This window comes from Mobula birostris, chromosome 6 (genome assembly GCF_030028105.1).
Source record: "Mobula birostris isolate sMobBir1 chromosome 6, sMobBir1.hap1, whole genome shotgun sequence".
NCBI lineage: Eukaryota > Metazoa > Chordata > Chondrichthyes > Myliobatiformes > Myliobatidae > Mobula > Mobula birostris.
Genome location: NC_092375.1, coordinates 91,636,779 through 91,660,250, shown reverse-complemented (window position 1 = coordinate 91,660,250; position 23,472 = coordinate 91,636,779). Strand labels below are relative to the sequence as shown.

General features: G+C 42.3%; 1 protein-coding gene across 3 annotated transcripts in view; it reads left to right on the top strand.

Annotated features, from left to right (window-relative positions):
* Nucleotides 1-23,472, top strand: part of dgkh (diacylglycerol kinase, eta) — a 504,569-nt gene that overhangs the window by 12,290 nt on the left and 468,807 nt on the right. For 2 of the 3 annotated variants that reach the window (XM_072260835.1, XM_072260834.1), the window contains exon 2: nucleotides 16,933-17,130. In XM_072260835.1, the coding sequence (XP_072116936.1) occupies nucleotides 16,933-17,130 (198 nt within the window). Of the gene's footprint in view, nucleotides 1-16,839; nucleotides 17,131-23,472 lie in introns of those variants that run through there. The other variant, XM_072260833.1, reaches the window with a different exon arrangement.

Sequence of the window (23,472 nt, the reverse complement as noted above, 5' to 3'; positions counted from 1 at the left end):
CAACATTACTTATTGTTCTTGTTTTAAAAATGCGTTTGTGGTGTGCGTGTTCAGTAGAATTATGTTCAAGTTCATTTATTCTAGCTTGGCTCGTGTGTTTGTGTGCCACCCTGAACATAACCGAATGTAATAATCACCCCTCCCCCATCTGTTTTTGTGCTTGTCGCAATAAAAAGGGCAGTTAAAATGAATGAGCTTTTCTCGCCTGTAATCATGGACCGAATGCTCATCACAATACATTTAACTCCCCCCCCCCGACTCCGCTTTCCATAGGGATCACCCCCTCCATGATTCTCTTGTCCTTTCGCCTCTTCTCACTGTCTCCCTCCTGGTACTCATCCCTGCAAGAGGCCTAAGTGCCCATCCACCTCCTCCCTCATCTATTGCGTAGTGCTCCTAATGTGGCCTCTACATTGGTGAGACCTATCTTAAATTGGGAGACTACTTCTTCAAGCACCTCTGCTCCATCTGCCAAACACAGAAATTCTTGGCGGCAAGTTACTTTAATTCTGATTCTCATTCCTGTTCCAAATAGTTGGTCCACGGCCTCCTTTAAGGTCACACTCAGGGTGGAGGAGCAAGACCTTACATCTTGTATTCCATCCAGGCAGCCTCCAAAGTGATGGCATTAATATCAATTTCTCCTTCCGGTAAAAGAATCACCCCCATCTCCCTCGTTTCCTTTATCCCCACTCTGGCCTTTGACCTCTCTCACACCTTGGATCCCCTCCTCTACCTATTTCTCCTCTGGTCCACTCTGCTCTATCATGCAGCCCTTCACCCACTCACCCGGCTTCACCTATCACCTTACAGCTAGCCGCCTTCTCTCCATCCCCACTGTTTTATTCCGGCATCTATCACTCTTCCTTTCCAATTCTGAAGAAGAGTCTCTGCTCAATATGTTGACTGTTTATTCATTTCCATAGATGCTGCCTGACCTGCTGAGTTCATTCAGCATTTTGTGTGTGTTGCTTTGGATGTCCAGCATCTGCAGGATTTCTCCTGTTTACCTTTTTTTTTGCTGTTGTATCGGATCTGGAGTAACAATTATTTTGTTCTGCTTTACACTCATATAAACAATGATGACATTAAACAATCTTGAATCATTTTCCCAGCAAAGTCGCTTGCTCACCAATGACAATAAAGTGGGCTTTTGTTGAGAAGAGATGGAATGGACCTGATAACATCATTTGATTGTCTCAACTCCCCATGGTAGACAGTGTTCCTGGGAAGTGTTATGGGGGGAAGAGGCTCGGACCTTTTGATTCAACAACTGATGCTAGATCTCAACAGTGTATAGGATACACACATTTTTCCAAACAGTATGCTTTATTCATTCACTGTACAAAGTATATCACTACCTTCTCTGAGCTCTATTTGCCATGAGCATTTTGACCTTCCTGTTTCATGCCATTTTAATCCCTTTCCCTATTCCAAAATGGACCTGGCTCGCGCCCTGCCAGAGTGAGGCTAAATGCCAAGCAGAGGAAAAGCACCCTATAATCTGCTAGGTAGCTTTAGCCTGGAATTTGACAGCATGAATGTTCAATTCTCCAACTTCACATCTTTTCCACTCCTTCTGATCTATTCAGATCCTCCCATAAATGTCCAACCTTCCCCTTCCATACATACTCCATCTGCCCAACACCCACACATTCCTCCCATTGGTCCACTCCCTTCACTGTTCCCACATGCTCTCCTCGCCTTTATGCAGTTCATATCCCACCTTCCTTTCCTAAAAGATTCCATCATCCACAGCCTTTTGTTACCTATTATCCATCACCCAATCTTTGCTGTGATTTCCACCCTTCCCTCCTCCTTCTGATTCCATCTGCCAGTCATTGCTCTTCACCTGTATCCATCTATTGCTTCTTAGCTCTTGCCTCACTCTTCCACCTCACCTCTTTATTACTGGCTATCTTTCTCAAATCTTTCAGTCCAGAGGAAAGATCTCAACCTGAAACATCGACTATCTACTTCCCTCTACAGATTCTGACCTCCTGAGTTCTTTCAGCTTTTTGTTTTGCTCCATGTCCTTTGGCATCTGATCCTATCAAGCATTTGCTTTTTCCCTATCTATGCTGATTATCTGACCGTGCCAGGAATGATGGTCGAAGGAGCTGGGGTATGCAAGGATGTGTTGGGACCAGCCAAGATAGTACAGAAACTCAGTCAATAGGGGAGGTGTTCCCTCTCGATTACAGGAGAGAAGCAGATAATTAGGTGTAAAGTGCTTTTGGTGTTGCAGTAGGTGGTACAGATGTGGCCTATAGTTTAGCATAAACTGCAGCAGTCCCCTGAGCTGTCTTCCATTTCATTCAGAGATGCCAAGTGCACGATATGTTGTACAAATCTCCAGAGAAAGGGAGAAAATATGCACTAATGATGATCATGCAGAGGAATTGTATCTGAATGCAGATTCCCTCTCCAAAGCCCACTTTGGAGAACAAGTCTGTCATGTACATGTGTGATATTCTATCAAGGAGTATCTCCTGGTCCCAGTTGACTATGCAAGAGACAACCTCGCAGTCCTACAGTTAGGTAATCAGGTACACTTGTGTCATAAAATTTGTTGTTTTGTGCCAGCAGTTTAGTGTAAGACATAAAAATGACTAAAGTTACAAAACTAAATAAATGCTGCTAAAGATAAATACAGAAAGCTGACGATGCACACCAAGGTTGCAGTCTACAGGGCCTGCGTCCTCAGCACACTACTTTACGACAGCAGGACCTGGAGCCTCTACTCCATACAAGAGTGGCTTCTGAACGCCTTCCACCTTCGCAGCCTGAGACACATCCTGGATATCAAGTGGATCGACCGAGTCACCAACAATGAGGTCCTGGCCCGCACGCAGATACCCAGCCTCTTCACCCTGCTCTAACAACACCGTTTCCGCTGGCTGGGCCACGTACACTGCATGTCAGACGGGAGGATCCTGAAAGATTTGCTGTCCGGGAAACTGGCCTCCAGCAAGAGAGCACAGGGACGGCCCCATCTTTGTTTCAAAGATGTATGCAAGAGAGACATGAAGTCACTGAACATGAACGTTGAGAGGTGGGAGGATATCGCAAGCGATCGCTCTCGCTGGAGGCTGGAACTACGCAGAGGTCTAAAAAGAGGAGAAGAGAAGCTGAGGCTTGCTGAAGAAAAGTGCACCCGCTGGAAAAACAGCACCAAGACAACACTGGAGGACAACGCCTTCAAGTGCAGTCGCTGCAGCCGAGACTGTCACTCCCATGTGGGACTCTACAGCCCCAGCAGATGCTGCTCTAACACAGACTGAAGCAAGACTTTCCAGGCGCAGATCCATGGTCTCGCGAGACTAACGGATGCCACCACCACCACCACCGCTAAAGATAAATGACGTGAGTTCATGGAACGTTCAACATCTAATAATGGGAGGGAAGAAGCTGTCCTTAAAATGTTGAGTGTGGTCATCAGGCTCCTGTACCTCCTGCAACGGGCAAGCTCACCTTCCATGGAAAATCAAACTTAAAGAAAATTCGTATTATTGAACAAAGATAAGTGGTAGGTAAAAAGATCAGGTAGAATATAAAGCATAACAACAAATGATGAAAAGATTTAACAATGAAAGAAAAAAAAAGTATGAGATATTGACATAAATAGGGTGAATGTACTCAGTCATTCTCCTAGGGCTGGGTAATCAAGAACTAGAGGGCATAGCTTTGAGGTGAAGAGGAAAGATTTAATAGAAACTTTTCTTTACATAGAGTGTGATACGTACATGGAATGAGCTACCAAATAAAGTAGTTGCGGAAGCGACATTAATATATTTTAAAAGACACAGTCAAGCACATGGATAGGAAAGGTTTAGAGTGATGTGGGCCAAATTTGGGCAAATGGGACAAGTGATGGTCATCTTGGTTGTCATGGACCAGTTGGGCTGAAGAGCCTATTTCTGTGGTCTATGACTTGATAAAGGAAGACAGAAATGTGAAAAACAGTCAAATTTTCTGTATATATTCTAACAAAGCATTGAAGAAGTGAGCTCCAATTCTATCAATAGTAATTCTGGGGAATAAAGCATGTTAAACAAGAACATAAAGTATGAAGTAAAGAGGTATTTTGCATTAGTCACTCCATGTAAAATATAAATGACAGCTGTAAAATGGGAAGGGAGGCAAGAACTCAGGAAAATTATAATAATTTGCGAGTTGGTACTGAGCAATCTGGTGGAACTGTTGGCTGATGAGTCTCCAGGTCCTTAGAAGACTTCAGCGCAGGGTTTTATTTTCCAAAATTCCCTGGTTTGGAAAAGGGTACATTAAATTGAAAAGAGCAAACAAGTCCTTATTGAATAAGGAAATTAAGCAGAAAATCACAGACCAGTTAGCTTAGTATATGTCATAGCAAAAATGTTAGAAGTTATTATTGAAGACTTTATAGCAGAGCACTTAAATAAATAGGCAAAGTCGATATAGATTTATGTTTGACCAATGGAGTACTTTGAATAACTAACTTGTGGCAGATAATTGGGAAGGTAGATTTGCAGAATGTGCTGCATCCAAGATTATTGCAAAAAATAAAAGCTTATGGTATTATGAATAACATGAGTGCAGATAGAACTGGCTAACAAGAAACTATGGATATAAAATGGTTGTTTCTCTGTTGGCAACATGTAACAGGTCAGCCACAGGATCAGCACTAAGGTCTCAAATTTTTACAATTTATATAAATGATTTGGATAAAGGCACCAAATGAATGGTTGCTGAATGACAGGATGATAAGTAGAAAAGTAGGTTATGAAGAAGACTTTATTAAGCTCTAGAGGGGTAAAAGTTGGTTAAGTGAATGGATAAGACTCTGGCAAATTGAGAAGCATTTGGGGAAAATGTGAAATTGTCCATTTGGACAGGAGAAATAAATAAAAACATTGGCATGTGAGAAATTGCTAAGATATGGAGAGATCTGGGTGTTCTAGTGCACTGTTCATAAAAGGCTAGAATACTTCACATAATTAGAACAAACAGAACGTTATGATTTACTGATGATAAGGGCAGTAAACAGAAAGATATGGAGGTTCAGCTTCAGTTATATATTGCATTGGTGACACATCTGGAGTACTGAGTATTGTCTCATTTGAGCAGGAATATCACTACATTGGAAGCAGTTCCAAGAACCACCTGGTGGGTTACTTTATGAGGAAAAGTTGTTCAGGCTAGGCTTGTATCTATGGAGTCTATAAAGTGAGAGGCAACTTGACGGAAACATTAAAATCATAAGAGCTCAACTGAATGGATATGAAGAGGATGTTTCCTCTTATGGGAGAATCTAGAACTAAGGATTTAAAATAAGGTATCACTCATTTAAACCAGACAAGAGGTGATACTGTTTTTTGCTCTCAAAGTGTGGTGGAAGCAGTCTTTGAATATTTTCAAGGATGAGTTAGAAAGATACTTGATAAGCAAGGGGTGAAAGGTGACAATGGGTAGTCAGTAATGTTGATCCGTGGTTACTGTGAGAACCAGCCATATTATTAATTGACGTTGGAGGCTCAAGGTTCTGAGTCGCTTACTTCTGCTCCCAATTCACATATTATGTTGGCAGGACATATTAAGTAAATAACAGGTTTTTTCCGGTCATGACTATTCATCAGATTCAGCATAATTTATATAGGTTTTAGCAAGTATTAGGCATTTAATTAATAAAACCATAACGGTCCTTTTTGTGAGTGTTTCACAGTTGTGTGTGCCTCTTGTGTTCTCTGCTTGATATTGTGCCTCACGTCTCTTTAGGTTATCTTTGAATGGCAATTCCAACATCTGTGGGTCTGTCTTCCTTCCTCACTGCCAGACACCATCTCCAACACCCTGTGTTTACATTTCTCACAACTATATTAACAACCCATCTCTCCACCATTCTAGTCATGTGATATTTTAACCAGCCACATTACAAATCAATAGTGCTTGCATGCGTTTTGATTGGTAGGAAAACAGCTGGCCTGGCAGAGATCATTTATGTGTAAAATTCTAGTTTGTTTTTACTAAGCCCTTCATATTCAGACTGTAACAAATTCACAATTGTGTCTTGTATCCAAGCCTTGCTCTTAACCCACTTTATGCAGGCTGTGTCTTACAGTTTTGTGCCTCTTTCATGATCTTTCTCTGAATATTTCATATTAATACATGTAACACTTTCCCTGTTGTCTGAAACAGTGGATGTCACCTTGATTGCTTTTATGCAATCTATTTGACTGTTAGCCGCAGCAATGGTTTCACTGACCACCAACAATACCCAACCATTGTTATTTTCTTCACTCCCTCTTCCTCAAACATGTATGCTGCTCCTTGTTACCTCCTCCATCTCTACACTAACAATATTAAGTGCTATAACTCATTCGGCTCTGCTATTAGACAACTAGCAGCAAATTCCTTCCGCAAACATTGGGAAAATTGAAAGTCATGATTCTAGTTTCTGCTTCAACCTTCACATATTTGCAAATAATCCATTTTCCCCACTTGCTTAGGAACTCAGCAAGACCATAGGCCATTCAGCCCATCAAATCTGCTCCACCATTCCATCATGGCTCATTTATTATTCCACTTAACCCCTTCGCCTCATAACCTTTAAAGCCTTTACTAATCATGGAACTATCAACCTCCACTTTAGATATACCATATTACTTGGCCTCCATAGCCATCTGAGGCAATGGATTCCTCAGATTCACCATCTTTGTTCTAAAGGGACATCCTTCTCCCATTATTGAAAATATCTTTTCTATGTCCACTCTATCTAGGGCTTTCAATATTCGATGGGTTTCAATGAGAACCCCCCCTCATTCTTCTAAACTCTAGCAAATATTGGCCCATAACCAACAAACGCTCCTCATGTTAATCCTTTCATTCCCAGGATAGTTTTTGAAAGCCTTGTCTGGATCCTCTCTAATGCCAGGACATCCTTTCGTAGAATTGGGGCTGAAAACTGCTCACAGTACTCCCAAATGCAATCTGGCATTTATAATCCCTTATAAAGCCTCAGCATTACATCCTTGTTTTTACACTCTAGTCCTCTCAAAATGAACACCAACATTGCATTTGCCTTCCTTACCACTGTCTCAACCTGCAATTAACCTTTGGGGAATCTTGCACAAGAATTCCCAAGTCCCTTAGGAGTTATAAAGGTCCCCATTCCTGTTCCAACATGTTGGTCCAAGGTCTCCAATTTGCTATGATGAGACCACTCTCAGGGTGGAGGAGCAGCACCTCATATTATGTCTGGGTAGCCTTCAACCTAATGGTATGAACCTCAATTTCTCCTTCTGATAAAAAAAATTACCTCCCCCTTCCATTTTCTCCTCATTTGCCCCATCATTTCCCACTGATGCCCCTTCTTCTTCCCTTTCTCCTCTCCTATTCGATTCCTTCTTCTCCAGCCTTTTACCTTTCCCACCCACCTGACTTCACCTATCATCTTCTAGCTAGTCCTCCTTGCCCTGTCCTCATGCTTTTATTCTAGCATCATACCCCTTCCTTTCTAGTTGTAAAGAAGGGTCTCGGCTCAAAACGTCAATTATTTATTAATTTCCATAGATACTGCCCAACCTGATTTCCTCTGTTTTGTGTGCTTCATCAAGTTTCATGTCATCCTTGAACATCCTAATGATACCTCCTATATTCCAGCAGACAAATTACCAACCATTAAAAACGCTTCACCATTACCGCCTGCTTCCTAGTAACAAACTCACTTTTGGATACAAATTGAGTTGCCTGTATTACCCACAATGTTATAAGTTCTCAATTCTAAGGTAACCCTTTAAGTTATGATGTATCAAATAGCCTTTGGAAATATAAATACAGCACACTTCCACAAATACTCATGTCTCCCAATTTCTAAGGTCTGCATCTCTCCCCCCCCCCCCCCCCCCACACCTTTGTAACCATACCTGACCCTTTCTGCCCAAGTGTCTTCCTCTCTTGTGTGCCCAAGCCTCTGCATTTCTCTTTCTCTGTCCAAGGGTGTGCATCTGTCTTGGTCCCTCTCCAAACTTCTGCATCTTTCTATAAACATCTGTATGTGTGTGTGTCTCTCTCTCTCTCTCACCCCATCCACACATATATGTCTCACTCTCTCCCCTGTCCAAATGACTGCATCTCTCTCTTCATCTAAAGACCTGTTTCTTTTGTGTATCTCCCTCTCTCACTATGCAAGTGCTTGTCTCTTTTCCTGTTTGAACATCTCCATCTCTCTGCATTTCTTTCTCTATTAAAGCTTGTTTATTTCTCCCTCTCCAAGCCGATGTATCTCTCACCATACAAGTGTCCATATCTCATTCTTTTTGTTATAAAAGTTTTTTCACCAAGAAAACACTACACAATAAATCAGAGCTTTATAAACTACAGTTTCAAATTAAAATAAGGTTATTCCTGTCTTCAACACATTTGAATCCTTAAAGGGCCACCATTCTCAGAAATTCCATTATGCTTATAGAGACCATGTACTCCTTCAAGGACACCCAGGTATGGACATAACACCAGAAGAGGGGCAGATAGTTGACTCAGCTGAGTGATCAACTGCCTGCCATCTGGACCCATGAATTTTCAGCATGGCCCAGAGCAAACTGACCAGGAGATCCCCAAGTGGCCCTCTCCCCTCCATTATGAGGTGACTGCAGATTAGGAGTATGCAGTTGAAGTGTGACCAAAACTTGAGGAGCAGACACTTCAAAGTACATTTATTATCAAAATAAGTATATTATACACAATCTTGGAATTCATCTTACAGGCTATCAATTGCAGTGATCACTGTCTATAAAAGGTGTGACTAATAGGGTAGTTAGTAGATTTATTTGCAACCAGTAAAGCATCACTGTGTCTCACCAGTGCCATCTTAAACTACTATTCATATGAAGACTGCAACCTCTCAAATTTCATATTCACATGGCACACTGACTGCTCCTGGCCACTGCCAGGGACAGATAGCCAGTGAATGGACTCAAAAATCTGTAGCAAGGCACTGCTGTATGCAACACCTTGCGCTACAGATCCCCAATGTACAAGGACTCCTGCATAAACAGACCACCTTCACTGTTGGTTGGCAAAAACAGACTGCTATGAAGTGTCTGGGTGGCAGGAGAGTGCAAGGAAGTGAAAAGTATGCAGGAGCAGCCCATACAACAACCACCTTAGCATATTATCCCTGCGTGGAAGGTCACACTTTGTGGTACCATCTCTCAAGAGAAACCTTGTGGCTTGGATCCTATGATTAATTCTGCCTGAGCACGCCAAGACCACTTCACATTCCTGAGCTCCAAATAACAAAGACAAGATTTTCTTTCATTTTAACAACTTTACTTGCTCCATTTGCGTTTAGTACACCAGGCTGCCATTTTCTTGCCCACCATCACTCCCCCCACCACTTTTACTTTTACCTCTAGTTGTTAAACCTAATACCCTATACCCTCACTTAGTGCCTTTAGAATATTACAAGAAAAAGATATATCATGAACTTAAATGTCTTTTAGGATACGGGAATTAATTCCAGTGCTTGTATGTCCTTAAGGACATGGGGATTAGTTTTAACCCTTAGTGTTGATACAATTCTTAAGGTACCAAATGCCTTCAATAAGTGCCTTTTACAGCACAAGAGCTGGAGCTCCCTTTTTTGTGAGACAATCACCTAGTTGTTCCTTTGCAGTTGACCACAGCACATGATGTATTTTTTCTGTGCTTGGACAAGTTCTTTGATGCTGCTTTCCCGAGCCGAAATCTCTTTTCTGTAACTGACTTTGTGGAATTTGATAGCATTAACCAGAGCAGTTGTATGTGATTCAAGTTATTTGTAAAGTGTTTTGTTTTGGGTCACCATAGACAAACACAGAATCGAGTGTGGCCGTATAAACGGCATTGTCAACATCATCAGACATGGTAAGGGTTTCTCCTGCTAGTGTACCACATACAACTTTTCAGATCCTTTTTTGATTGCTGACAGAGAGGTGAGAATCTTCCCTCTTCTATCAGTACAATAAAATGTCCCCCTTGAGTACCTCTGCCCAAAAGATTTCCAATTGCAGCATCAGTGAAGACGGTGAGCTTCAGTGAGCAAACTTTTCCAAACTGTTGAAACTTCAATACTACTTTTTCAGATTGAATTCTGCACACAATCTTGTTTGCCTCACGTAAAGTTTGTACTGTGGCATTTTTTGTGCTGGATGTCAAGTTGCAGGCATCAAACATGCTCTGACTTGCCACCCATAGAATCTGACCTATCCTTGACCCGAGTAGCTTAGCATAAGCTTCACTGGATTCAGCCATATAACATGTGAGGTTTCCATGTGGATTATCTGAAGATACCTTATGTAGCTTTCTTGGAGCAGTTGTACTGTTCTGTCAACAGCAAGTCTATCCCTACATTGCAGAATCTGTCACGTTCCTCACATCAAACCTGAAAGGCTGACTTCAGCTGAAGGACGACTGTTGTGGTAAAGTTTTGTGAGCTCCCCGTATGAACTCATCTACATGACAGGCAAGTATTCCAATCACATAACATTCTGAATCTTGTTAGTAAAATAACAGCTGGATCCACTTGTGACAGCTTTCCACCTGTTTTCAACATTATCTCCTTGATCTTTTTACACCAGTAGAGTAATGGATCTGCTGGACCATGCACATACTGAGTGTCCAGTCTTTCTTCACTTCTGGCTTCAGGCAGGGGATGAATGTAAATGTCATGTGACAGCTCCATTCTCAGTAAGATTGCAGATTTTGTGTCCATGAAATGGGGTTGCCAATGCTTTTGATGCATCACTGTGAGAAGTAATTGGAGAGACCCCAATATACCAGTTGGTCAGCATGTTCAGTTCCTCACAACCTGTAGTCACCAAGCATGCTTTTGGCCAATGTCTCCAACTTCCTCAAACACTCCATTATTTCTCCAACTACTGATTTCATCCTGTTTTGCACATTCAAATGCCACCTCCTTAGTTACTAGGACATCTTCATGTTGACATTTCCCAGATGGTCCCCAGTCTGATCTATACTTGGTTCAAAATGAAGTCTATCTGTGTGACATGTCGACTCACCCTGCAGCAAGTGTGGCTGGTTCTAGGAAATTCAAGTTATACCAACTTTTGTTTCTCCCAGTGGCTTTGCCTGCTTGCTTAAGACTTTAGCTTTGTATATGCAGCCAGTGTATTGGTCTACAAATCTCAGTTTGTTCTGTTTTAAGACTGAAACTTCCATGTAGTCTTTGCACTTGTGATGATTCTGGTTCAAGCAAGTCTGTTGAGTCCACAACTGCACTCTCGTAAGCATTGTCTGTGCCACTGTTGAGCAACTCTGTTGGGTCCTCATTTGCACTCTGGTATGTGACAATGTCAGGTAAACGCTTTTCATTTTTGTGTCATTCTCCAAAGAGTTCTGATTGTTCTTCAGTTTGTGCTTTACTTCATCTGGATGATGCATATATGTACTTCCATGCCTCCCAAATATCACAACTCTATCTTGACCAATGACAACTCCAGGACCTTTCCATTCAGTTCAGTCTGCTGTTTGGAATATACTTTGTCTCTGACTCGTAATTCTCTTCTGTAGGATGGAGCTGTGGCCTCAATGCTCTTCGAATTCTCTCTGAACACTTCATGCAACACTGAAATGTGTTTCATGCTCCTTCCATTAAACCCTAGAGCAGGAAGCTTGTCAACCAAACCAGGGGAAGATTTGGATTCTGGCTGAACACAAGTTGATATGGGCTATAGACATGTACATTGTGCACAGAATTCTTTGCCATAAGAGCGAAGAATTCTAATCACAGCCATTGCTTTTCTTTACCAGTTTCAGTAAGCATTTGATTGTGTTGCTCTAGAAGGCCATGCATACTTATGCAGGAATAGATGAAGTTTTTTACTACTTTAAGAGTTTCTTTGTGATTACAATGCTACCAGCACTGAAACATGTGAATTCATCAATGACGTGGAGATACCACTCCTTGCTCAAGTTCATGTAGGTCTACAGCTACTGTACCATTGTATTCAGATGCAAGTAGCAAACCATAGGCCTGAGTTTGGGATTTCCAAACATTTGGCATGTCTTACAGCTCTCAATTATCTGCTTTAGAATGGGAAAATAGTCCACATCTTTGTTTCTTGAACTCCCGAGCAGTTTCTGAAGACTATCCGTTGAAGTCTGTCCAAACAGCTTGTTAGCTTGAGCAACACTTTGTTCGCTTCTCATCTGGGGTCATGTTCTCTGAGACAGTTAAAACTTCATTCTCAGTAATGTCCTGAGCTGGTGAGCTCAAGAGACATGTTGAAACATTGCTGCTTGGTCATTCTCCATATCTAGCATTGCTGCTCCTTAAGGGATATTTTACAAAAGAATAATGGACTGTTCATTGGTACCACCTCTGTTTCGATGTAATATTTTGTCTGCCTTATTTTTGCGGGAATTTCTACTCTTTTGGTAGAATGTACAATCTTTCTATCTCAAAATTTGAATGCTTTGTAACTGGATCTATCTGTGTTCACCAGTTTATGCACTTCATTCTGGTTTAGTTCAATAAATTACTATCAATGCACATGCATGCTGTTATCACAAACAGCAGATGCTAGTGATTCTATCATCAAAATCTCTGCATTAGTAAGTGATTCCTTTGCAAGCAACGTTATATGGCATCTTCCCCATCTTAGGATTAGTTATTTCCTTCAGTTAGCTTAACTTGTTCGGTTCTGCACGGACAGGTTTTTGCCCAGTGCTAAGTACTTTGACAAACCACATTTTGATCTCCTGCCATACTTGTCCAGTGGATTTGTGCCAAGTAATGATGCCTTCACCTGGTCACTCTGGGAACTATGCTTGCTCTTCTCATTTCTGCTCAGTTAAGTATACCATTTCCTGACTTGAATTAATTCTGACTGTTGTCTTGGTGGCCTTTTCACCAAAAAATCCACTTCAGTGCTGATTTCATAGATGCAAATATAAGTTCTGTGCATGTAGTTAACACTAGCTGTCTGTCCCTTATGTCTAGACACGCAGCATACAACAATTTGAAAGCTAATACTGCATCAGGAAGTTCCATTTTGTATTTATGCATGTGACTGTACCTTTGTTCAAAGCCATATTTGTAGAACAGTCTCTGGAAATGTTGTCAAAGTCTGAATATGCCTCTTAAATTCAATTCTTTTCCTCCTTCAGAAAAACTGAGTCCAATGTATCTATTAGCATAGTTATACCACCTTTGTTCGAGTCTTCCACCGAAGTCCAATCCTTTTCACCCTTCAGAAAAAATGAGTCAAGTGCATTTATTAGCACAGTCATACAGTCGTTGTTGTTCAAGTCTTCCACCAAAATCCTAATGCAGTCTCCCTTGCTTTTCCTGAAAGTGATAGTACAAGCGCTTGCTTCTTCTTCTTGAGCTCAGTAACACGAGTCCATATTCCAAGCTCATTCATCCAGCTTTCATAATGTTTACCCCTGTTGAATGCCAGCAGGATTCTATAGTTGGTAACCAACGTTAACGTTCAAACAACAAAGACAAGATTTTATATTTTTAAAAAATTTTACATTCCCCATTCATGTTTAGTACACCAGACTGCCATTTTCTTACTCACCACCACCCCCTGCCTTTGTATGCATGCCCATAACAGGGAAAGTGAACGTCCCAACTAAATGCCGACATAGCCCAAATGCATAGAACTCAACACCCTGCCTCTCTCTCTCCCTGTCCATCCCATTTCCTGCCTGTTTCTCGTGCTGTGTCCATCTCTTTTCCTGCCTCTCTCTCTGTCCACCTCTTTCTGTCTCTCGCGCTTTCCCTGCCTCTCTCGCTGTCCACCTCTTCCCCTTTCCGTCACACTCTCGGTCCATCTCTCTGTTCTTATATTTCCCTGTCTGTCCATCTCTTTCTCTGCCTACCACTCTGTCTGTTCATCTTTTTCCTCTGTCTCTATCTTTCTCTGCCACTCTCCATCTTTCTCCGTCTTCTGTATCTCTCTCTGTCCATATCTTTCCCTGTCTCTCTCTCTGTCCATCTCTTTCCCCGTCTGTCTCTCTCTCCCTCTCTGTACATCATAAGAACATAAGAAATAGGAGCAGGAATAGGCCAACTGGCCCGTCAAGCCTGCTTCACCATTCAATAAGATCATGGCTGATCTGGCCATGGACTCATCTCCACCTATCTGCCTTTTCCCCATAACCCTTAATTCCCCTTCTATGCAAAAATCTATCCAACCTTGTCTTAAATATATTTACTAAGGTAGCCTCCACTGCTTCGTTGGGCAGAGAATTCCACAGATACACCGCTCTCTGGAAAAAGCAGTTCCTCCTCATCTCCATCCTAAATCTACTCCCCTGAATCCTGAGGCTATGTCCCCTAGTTCCAGTCTCACTTACCCATGGAAACAACTTTCCTGCCTCTATCTTATCTATCCTCTTCATAATTTTATGTTTCTATAAGATCTCCTCTCATTCTTCTGAATTCCAGCGAGTACAGCCCCAGGCAACTCAGGCTCTTCTCATAGTCTAAACCCCTCATCTCTGGAATTAAACTGGTGAACCTTCTCTGCATCGCCTCCAAAGCAGTATATCCTTCTTCAAGTAAGGAGACTAGAACTACATGCAGTACTCCAGGTGTGGTACAGATGCAGCATAACCTCCCTACTCTTAAATTCAATCCCTCTAGCAATGAAGGGCAACATTGCATTTGCCTTCTTGATAGCCTGCTGCACCTGCAAACCAACCTTTTGTGATTCATGCACAAGCACTCCCGAGACCCTCTGCACAGCAGCATGCTGCAGTTTTTTACCATTTAATAATAATTTTTCCTTCCAAAGTGGATGACCTCGCATTTTCCAACATTGCACTTCATCTGCCAGACCCTTGCCCACTCACATAACCTATCTATATCTCTCTGCAGACTCTGTATCTTCTGCACAATTTGCTTTTCCACTCAATTTAGTATCATCAGCAAACTTAGGTACACTATATTCGGTCCTCTCTTCCAAATCATCAATGCATATTGTGAACACTTGCCGGCCCAGCACCGACCCCTGCGGCACACCGCTCACCACTGATCGCCAACCAGAGTAACACCCATGTATCCCAATACTCTGCTTTCTATTAGATAACCAATCCTCTATGCATGCTAATACATCACCCCCAGCAATTTGAACCCTTATCTTATGGATAAGTCTTTTATGTTGCACCTTATCGAACACCTTCTGGAAATCCAAGTAAATAACGTTCATTTGTTCCCCTCTATCCACTGCGCTTGTTATACCCTCAAAGTACTCCAGTAAGTTTGTCAAACAGGACCTGCCGTTGCTGAATCCATGCTGCGTCTGCCTGATGGATCCATTTCTTTCCAGATGCCTCGCTATTTCCTCTTTAATGATAGCTTTAAGCATTTTCCCAACTACAGATGTTAAACCAACTGGCCGAGTTACCTGACTTTTGCCTACATCCTTTTTTGAACAGTGGCATGACATTCACCATCTTTCAATCTGCCAGGTCCTGCCCAGAGTCCACAGAATTTTGGTAGATCATCACCAAAGCCTCTACTATAATTTCTGCCATTTCTTTCACTACCCTGGGATGCATTCCATCAGGACCAGGGGACTTAACCCACAAGTTTGCTCAGAACTATCTCTTTAGTGATAGCTGTTGTAGCGAGGTCCTCATCTCCCATCGCATCCATAATATCTCTCTTTGGCATGTTAGATTATGTCCTCCACCGTGAAGACCGACACAAAATAGTCATTCAAGGCCTCAGCCATTTCCTTATTATACCCAATATCAATTCCCCCTACCTCGACCCCCAAGGGACTTGCATTCACTTTAGCCACCCTTTATATAATTATAAAAATGGATAGTAAAAGTTTTAATATTTTGTGCTAGTTTGTATTCATAATCTAGCTTCTCTTTCCTTATTACTCGCTTAGTGGTACTTTGTTGCTTTTTAAAGTTTTCCCAATCTTCCAGTTTCCCACTACTCATAGCGACTTCGTATACACAAGCTTTTAGTTTGATGCCTTCTTTTATTTCCTTAGTTGTCCAAGGCTGGCTCTCCCCACCCTTACAGTCCTTGCTTTAACTGGAATATACTTTATTGAGCAATGTGAAAAATCTCTATCAGAGTCTTCCACTGTTCCTCAACCATCCCACCATATAGCCTGTGTTCATCCCAGTGTAGTCTCCATTGTTTAGGCATAATACACTGGTTTTAGATCGAACTATTGCACACTCCATTTGCATAAGAAATTCAAGCATACTGTGATGACACTTTCCAACCACCATCTCTCTACCCGTCTCCCTGACCATCTCTCTACCCGTCTCTCTCTGACCGTCTCTCTACCCATCTCTCTCTCTCACACCATCTCTACCCGTCTCTCTCTCTCTCTCTGACCATCTCTCTCTCCTTCTTACCATCTCTCTACCCGTGTCTCTCTCTCTGACCATCTCTCTACCCGTCTCTCTCTCTCTCTGACCATCTCTCTACCCGTCTCTCTCTCTCTGACCATATCTCTACCTGTCTCTCTCACACCATCTCTCTACCCGTCTCTCTTGCTCTCTCCCCCTTGTCTCCCCTGCACTCTCCCCGTCTCTCTCTCTCTCCCCTTTTCCTCTTGCTCTCTCTCTGTCCATATATATCTCCCTGTCTCTTTCTATAATATGTATCAGTTTCTCTCTCATAATATATATCTCCCTGCCTGTCTCTCTCTGCCCATTTCTTTCTTCCCCCTCCCAGTCCATCTCCTGCCCTGGCTATGTAAGTGTGTGTCCATCTCTCCCTCTCCCTGTGTCCACAGCTGTGTGTCTCTCTGCTTGTTCCAGTCTGTCCACCTCCCTTCTCCCTGAACTTTCTCCCTTACCCATTCCGACGGGAACATGGCGGCGAAGCCCGGAGGCGCCTCTCCACGCTGGGCTAGCGCCGACAGGAAAACAGCTCAACCTCACGCCAACTCTTTCGTCTGCCTGCAGGAATCGGAAAAGGCGGCGGCGGCGGCGGGGGCAATGGCGGGCCTAGCGCCGGGGGTTCAACAGCAGGCGCACGGAGCCGGCCCGGGAGCGGCGGCAGTGGCCGCCGCCGGAGATGAGTCGTCCGACAGCGATGGAGAGCACGAGGGGCCGCAGAAACTCATCCGCAAAGTGTCCACCTCCGGGCAGATCAGGAGCAAGGTAAGGCTCGGGGAATGGGGATCGCGGTTGAAGTCCGAGTCCACGGGCGGCGGGCCTGAGCGCAGCCACTCGTTGCTAGGCAGGGTTGCTGGTGGAGCAGCCCCCTTAGCACCTCCGTTGTCCCCATGGCAGCGGGAGTACCAGCTTCTCTCTACAGGCCCAGTCAGGTCGGGCCGGGCGGTTCAGAGCAGAAGGTTGGGCCACTGCCACTCAAGACAGCTTGCAGGTAAACCGACAGCCCACAAAATGGGAGGTTCCACCTCTGTACACAGCCTCTTCCAATCTTAACTTCAGGGCAAGACGTGATTAATGGTGGGCACATTGCTTGTGTAAATATTAGACGCAGAGATGGTAGCACTTGAGTGAAGCTGGTTGGCTGTAAGTGTCCAGGCTACAACTTTGCTGCTCTCGAAAATTTTCAAACTAAGTTATGAAATTGTTGCGGACACGTGATGCATGCTTTGGGATCGAATATTGTGGTGCAAATAATGCATTTATATAGAATTATTTAGTTGTAATTTGATGTGAGTGCCAAATCGTTTTGCATTGCATAATAACTGTACATTTTTGTGACCTATTCGTATTTTAGTGTGACCTTCAGTTGAACAACGTTTTGATATAAATTGTCCTCAAGTGCAGATGTAATTCAGTTTACTTTTTTTTTACCCCAAGTAAATGCCATTGTACATTGCTCTGTGAATAACAAAGGTAATTTGTGTAAAGTTGTCTTAATGTCTTAACACACTCGAAACATTGCTTATGGAATTCCCATCAAAATATCAGGATTAAAAAAAATGATAGATTGTGTGCATAACCAAATTGATGCGATTAATGTGATTTCAAGTCACATTTGTTTAAGTTTTGTAATTTTAAAGATACTATCTTGGCATGGCAATTTAATTTGTTTATGCACATAATGAGAAATCTCTTCACTACATTACTGCATAGCTTAGGTGTAGCATTTAAATTACAATTGACTGTTCCTTCACAGATAACACCATATATTGCCATTTTTGAAAAGTAATGTAATGCTCTCTTGAATATGATACACATTTCAGTGAATATAATGTACCATGTAAAAAGCTGTTGATTCTTTTGGTGAATTTTTTTCTTGTACAGAGCTTTCATTTGTCTCTGGGATTGGGCAACTAGACTGATGAAAAACTTCGAAACAGTGATTTGTACTTAATATAGGCTTTCTGCTTTGTGTGTGGGACAGATGCATGGCTGGTTGAGCTGCTGCCTCACAAAATATCTTCGTAATGTGGGAGGAAACTATAGAGTACTCGCAGTCATTGGGAGGCTCTGTAGCCTCCTTGTAGGTGATAACCAGACTCAATCCTGATCTTAACTGCTGTTTGTGTGCAGAGTTTGCACGTTGTCCATGTGGGTTTACCTGGGACGGTGGGGTGCCGTATTCAAAGTCATATGGATTAGATGCTGTTACTTGTCCTCAGTATACAGGTGAGGGCTAGAATCTGGGAGTTGATGGGATTGTGGAATGAATATGTTGTGGGAGGGGGGAGGTGGTGGTACAAAAAGTTTGCTTCTGTCTTATGGGGAAGTATAGAAACCCCTGCAAATTATTGGATGAATGCACCCTAGCCCTATCCAAGACAAAACAGCTAACTTGGATGGCACCATACCCATCATCCTGAACATTCATTCCCTGTATCATTGGTGTATAGTGGTCTTCCCTGGATACCAGTTTCAAATTACTTGTCCAGGCTACTCCTGAACCCACAACTTCTTCTGCTAATTAGGGCAAGGGCATAGAAACTAAACCACCTTCAGGAATCCCATCAAGTTGTACATCATTCTTAGCTGGAAATAAAGTATATGGTCTGTTTTTGCCACTGGATCTAAATCTTGGACTTCCTTATGCATCTCACCTTCCACAGAAAGACTGCAACAGTTGATTAAGGTGGCTTACCACCACCCTCTCAAGGGCAGCTGGGTAATAAATACAGACCTTGAAGAGTGAATAAATTATGCAAAACAATTTTTTATCCTTATTAATAGAATTATTTTGTATTGGTCAGTGATTACAGGCAAAGGCTGAGGAAGGGAATTGAATCAATGGCATTGAATGATTGTTTAAACTTGTTTAAAGCTTGTTAAGGTAATCAAGGAGATCTGTATCCTGTTACCTGGGCAAATATACCTTTTTGGATAAAGGCATGTGGCAGTTTTCTAAGAGCAGAGGGTGTATTATTGTTTTCCTGGAACAAAAACAACCAGGATTTTTGTTGTCCTTGTAACTTGGAAAACATGCAGATTTCTAAGGAACTTTTGAAGTGTGCGAAGGGAAGATAGAAATTTATATATTAAGAGAATGGCTGATCAGAAACTTCATCAACAAGCAGATTGTAGAGCCACAAATTTTACCTCCCACATAATGTGGAAATATTTCCACAGCTATCTTTTGTTTGTTTGTTCATTGTTATTCATTTTCTTTTGATGTAAGTATTGTTAAAGTTTCATTATTTGGGTAATTTGTTTGGGTTCAACCACCATCCTAGATTTGAATATATAGCCTGAAATGCAGTAGAGAATTGTGAAAGGACCAATGAAGGTTGCTGTTTGTCAAATATTTGCTAAACTGGGCTTGTTCACACCTGAAAGGAGAATGTCTTTAGTGGCATTTCAAAATTTGTAATCGGTAGAGTTTGCAGTAGCATAAAGGAGCTTTGGAGGTACTGTATACTTTATTATGGAGAACTGATAGTTGAATGAAAACTGCGAGGCAGGCTCCAAGAGGGAAATGTCATTTTAAAGATTTCGAATAGAAAAATGACAACTCACCTAATCATAGAGCCATAGAGAAGTACAGTACAGAACCAGTCCTGTCAGCCCATCAAGTCCGTGCTGAAACCATTTAAACTGCCGATTCCCACTGACCTGCACCGTGGTCAGAGCACCCCATAAACCTACCATCCATGTACTTATCCAAACTTTGCTTCAACGTCAAAATCAAACTTTGCGTGCACCACTTGTAGCGGCAGCTCATTCCACACTTTTGTGACCCTCTGAGTGAAGAAGTTGCCCCTCATGTCCCTTTCACCTTTCAGCCATAACCCTGGTTGTAGTCCCACCCAACCTCTGTGGAAAAAGCTTGCTTGCATTTACCCTATATATACCCCTTATAATTTTGTATACCTCTATCAAATCTCCTCTCAGTCTTCTGTGTTCTAAGGAATACAGTCCTAACCTATTAAATATTTCTTTATAACTCAGGTCCTCCAGACCCAGCATCACCCTTGTAAATTTTCCCTGCACTCTTTCAACCTGGTTTACATCTTTCCTATAGGTAGGTGACCAAAGCAGCATATAATACTCCAAATTATGCCTCACCAATATCTTGTACAACTTCAACCTAACATCCCATTTCCTGAACTCAATAAACAACACACATCAAAGTTGCTGGTGAACGCAGCAGGCCAGGCAGCATCTCTAGGAAGAGGTACAGTTGACGTTTTGGGCCAAGACCCTTCATCAGGACTAACTGAAGGAAGAGCTAATAAGAGATTTGAAAGTGGGGGGGGGAGGGGGAGATCCAAAATGATAGGAAAAGACAGGAGGGGGAGGGATGGAGCCAAGAGCTGGACAGTTGATTGACAAAAGGGATATGAGAGGATCATGGAACAGGAAGCCTGGGGAGGGGGGGAAAGGGGTATAGTGAGAGGGACAGAGGGAGAAAAAGGAGAGTGAGAGAAAGAATATGTGTATATAAATAAATAACGGGTGGGGTATGAGGGGGAGGTGGGGCATTAGCGGAAGTTTGAGAAGTCAATGTTCATGCCATCAGGTTGGAGGCTACCCAGACGGAATATAAGGTGTTGTTACTCCAACCTGAGTTGTCAGTACTTTGATTTATGAAGGCCAATGTGCCGATAGCTTTCTTTATGACCCTATCTACCTATGATGACACTTTCAACAAATTATGGACCTGCATCCCCTGATTCCTTTGTTCCACCACACTCCTTAGTACTCTACCGTTTATTGTGCAAGACCTACACTGATTGGTCCTATCAAAGGGCAACACCTCGCACTAGTCTGCATTAAATTCTGTCTTCCATTTTTTTTTTTTAGCCCATTTTCCCAGCTGGTCCAGATCCAGTTGCAAGCCATGATGGCCTTCCTCACTGTTCACTGCAACCCCAACCTTCTTGACCAGCCTCCCATGCAGGACCTTGTCAAATGTCCTGCTAAAATCCATGTAGACAATGTCTTCTGCGTTGCCTTCATCCACTTTCCTCGTAACTTCCTTGAAAAACTCTATAAGATTGGTTAGACATGTCCAACCACCCACAAAGCCATGCTGCTGACTATCCTTAATCAGTCCCTGTCTATCCAAATACTTATATATCCATCCCTTAGAATACCTTCCAATAACTTTCCTACTTCTGATATCAAGCTCACCAGCCTACAATATACTGGTTTATGTTTAGGTAGATAGACATACTTTATTGATCCCGAGGGAAATTACGTTTCGTTACAGTTGCACCGACCAAGAATAGAGTATAAATATAGCATGTAAAACCATAAAATAATTAAATAATAATATGTAAATTATGCCAGATGAAAATAAGTCCAGGACCAGCCTATTGGCTCAGAGTATCTGACCCTCCAAGGGAGGAGTTGTAAAGTTTGATAGCCACAGGCAGGAATGACTTCCTATGATGCTCAGTGTTGCATCTCAGTGGAATGAGTCTCTGGCTGAATGTACTCCTGTGCCCAACCAGTACATTATGTAGTGGATGGGAGACATTGTCCAAGATGGCATGCAACTTAGACAGCATCCTCTTTTCAGACACCACCGTCAGAGAGTCCAGTTCCATCCCTTTAGAGCCTTTCTTAAATGGTGGAACAACATTGGCTATCCTCCAATCCTCTAGTATCTCCCTTTTGCTAAGGATGATTTAAATAACTCTGCTAGGGCCCCAGCAATGTCTGCACTTGCCTCCTGTAGGGTCTGAGGGAACACCTCGTCAGGTCCTGGGGATTTATCCGCCCTGATTTGCCTCAGGACAGCAAACACCTACTCCTCTGTAATTTGTATAGAGTCCATGAAGTTGATGCCGCTTTGTCTCACTTTTATAGTCTCTGTGTCTGTCCCCTACGTAAATATTGATGCAAAAAATTTATTTAAAATCTCCCCATCTCTTTTGGCTCCATACTTGGATTATTAATCTGATTTTACAGAGGACCAGTTTTGCCCCTTATAATCCTTTTGCTCTCAACATATCTGTAGAATCCCTTCGGATTCTCCTTCACCTTGTCTGCTAGGGCAATCGTATGCCTCTGTTTAGTCCTCCTAATTTCGTCCTTCAGTGTTCTATCGCATTTCTTGTACTCCATAAGCACCTCATTTATCCCTACCTGTCTATACTGCTATGTACCGACTGCTTTTTCTTCATCAGGGTCTCAAAGTCTCTTGAAAATCAAGGTTCCCTACACATGTTATCTTTACTTTTTATTCTGACAGGCACATACAATCTTTGTACTCTCAAAATTTCACCTTTTGAAGGCCTCCCATTTACCAAGTACACCTTTACCAGATAACAGCCTGTCCCAATTCACACTTGCCAGACCCCTTCTGATAACATCAAAATTTAGAATTTCAACCCACAGACCAGTCAAATCTTTATGCATCACACACAAATGCTGGAGGAACTATCATCTATGCAAAAAAAGTCAATGTTTTGTCATGATTTTGGATTGCTTGGATTTCCAGCATCTGCACGTTTTCTCTTGTTTGAAATCTTTATGCATACAGGTTTCCCCCGCCATCCAAAGGTAGAGCGTTCTTATGAAATGGTTCGTAAGCCGAAATGTCGTGAAGCGAAGAAGCAATTACCATTTATTTGTATGGGAAAATTTTGTGAGCGTTCGCAGACCCAAAAATAACCTACCAAGTCATGCCAAATAACACATAAAACCTAAAATAACAGTAACATATAGTAAAAACAGGAATGATATGATAAATATACAGCCTATATGAAGTAGAAATACTTTTCCACAATCATTACTGAACTGTTCTCCGTAGCGAAAATCTCACGCAAGCGCCATTGGCAGAAAATCTCACGCAAGCGCTGTTGGCAAGAACACTCTCTCCAGTAACCTTTAAGCTATGAAGCTGCGAAATCATACCAAATAACACATAAAAATACACAGCCAATATAAAGTAGAAATAATATATGTACAGTGTAGTATCACTTACCGGAATTGGGAAAACAGTGCCGAGCACACGGATGATGGTGTGTTAGACTGAGTTGTCGCAGATTGGGGTGGTGCAGTGGCCCCCACCCTCCTGGCCGCCGAGCGATACACTGCCGCGAA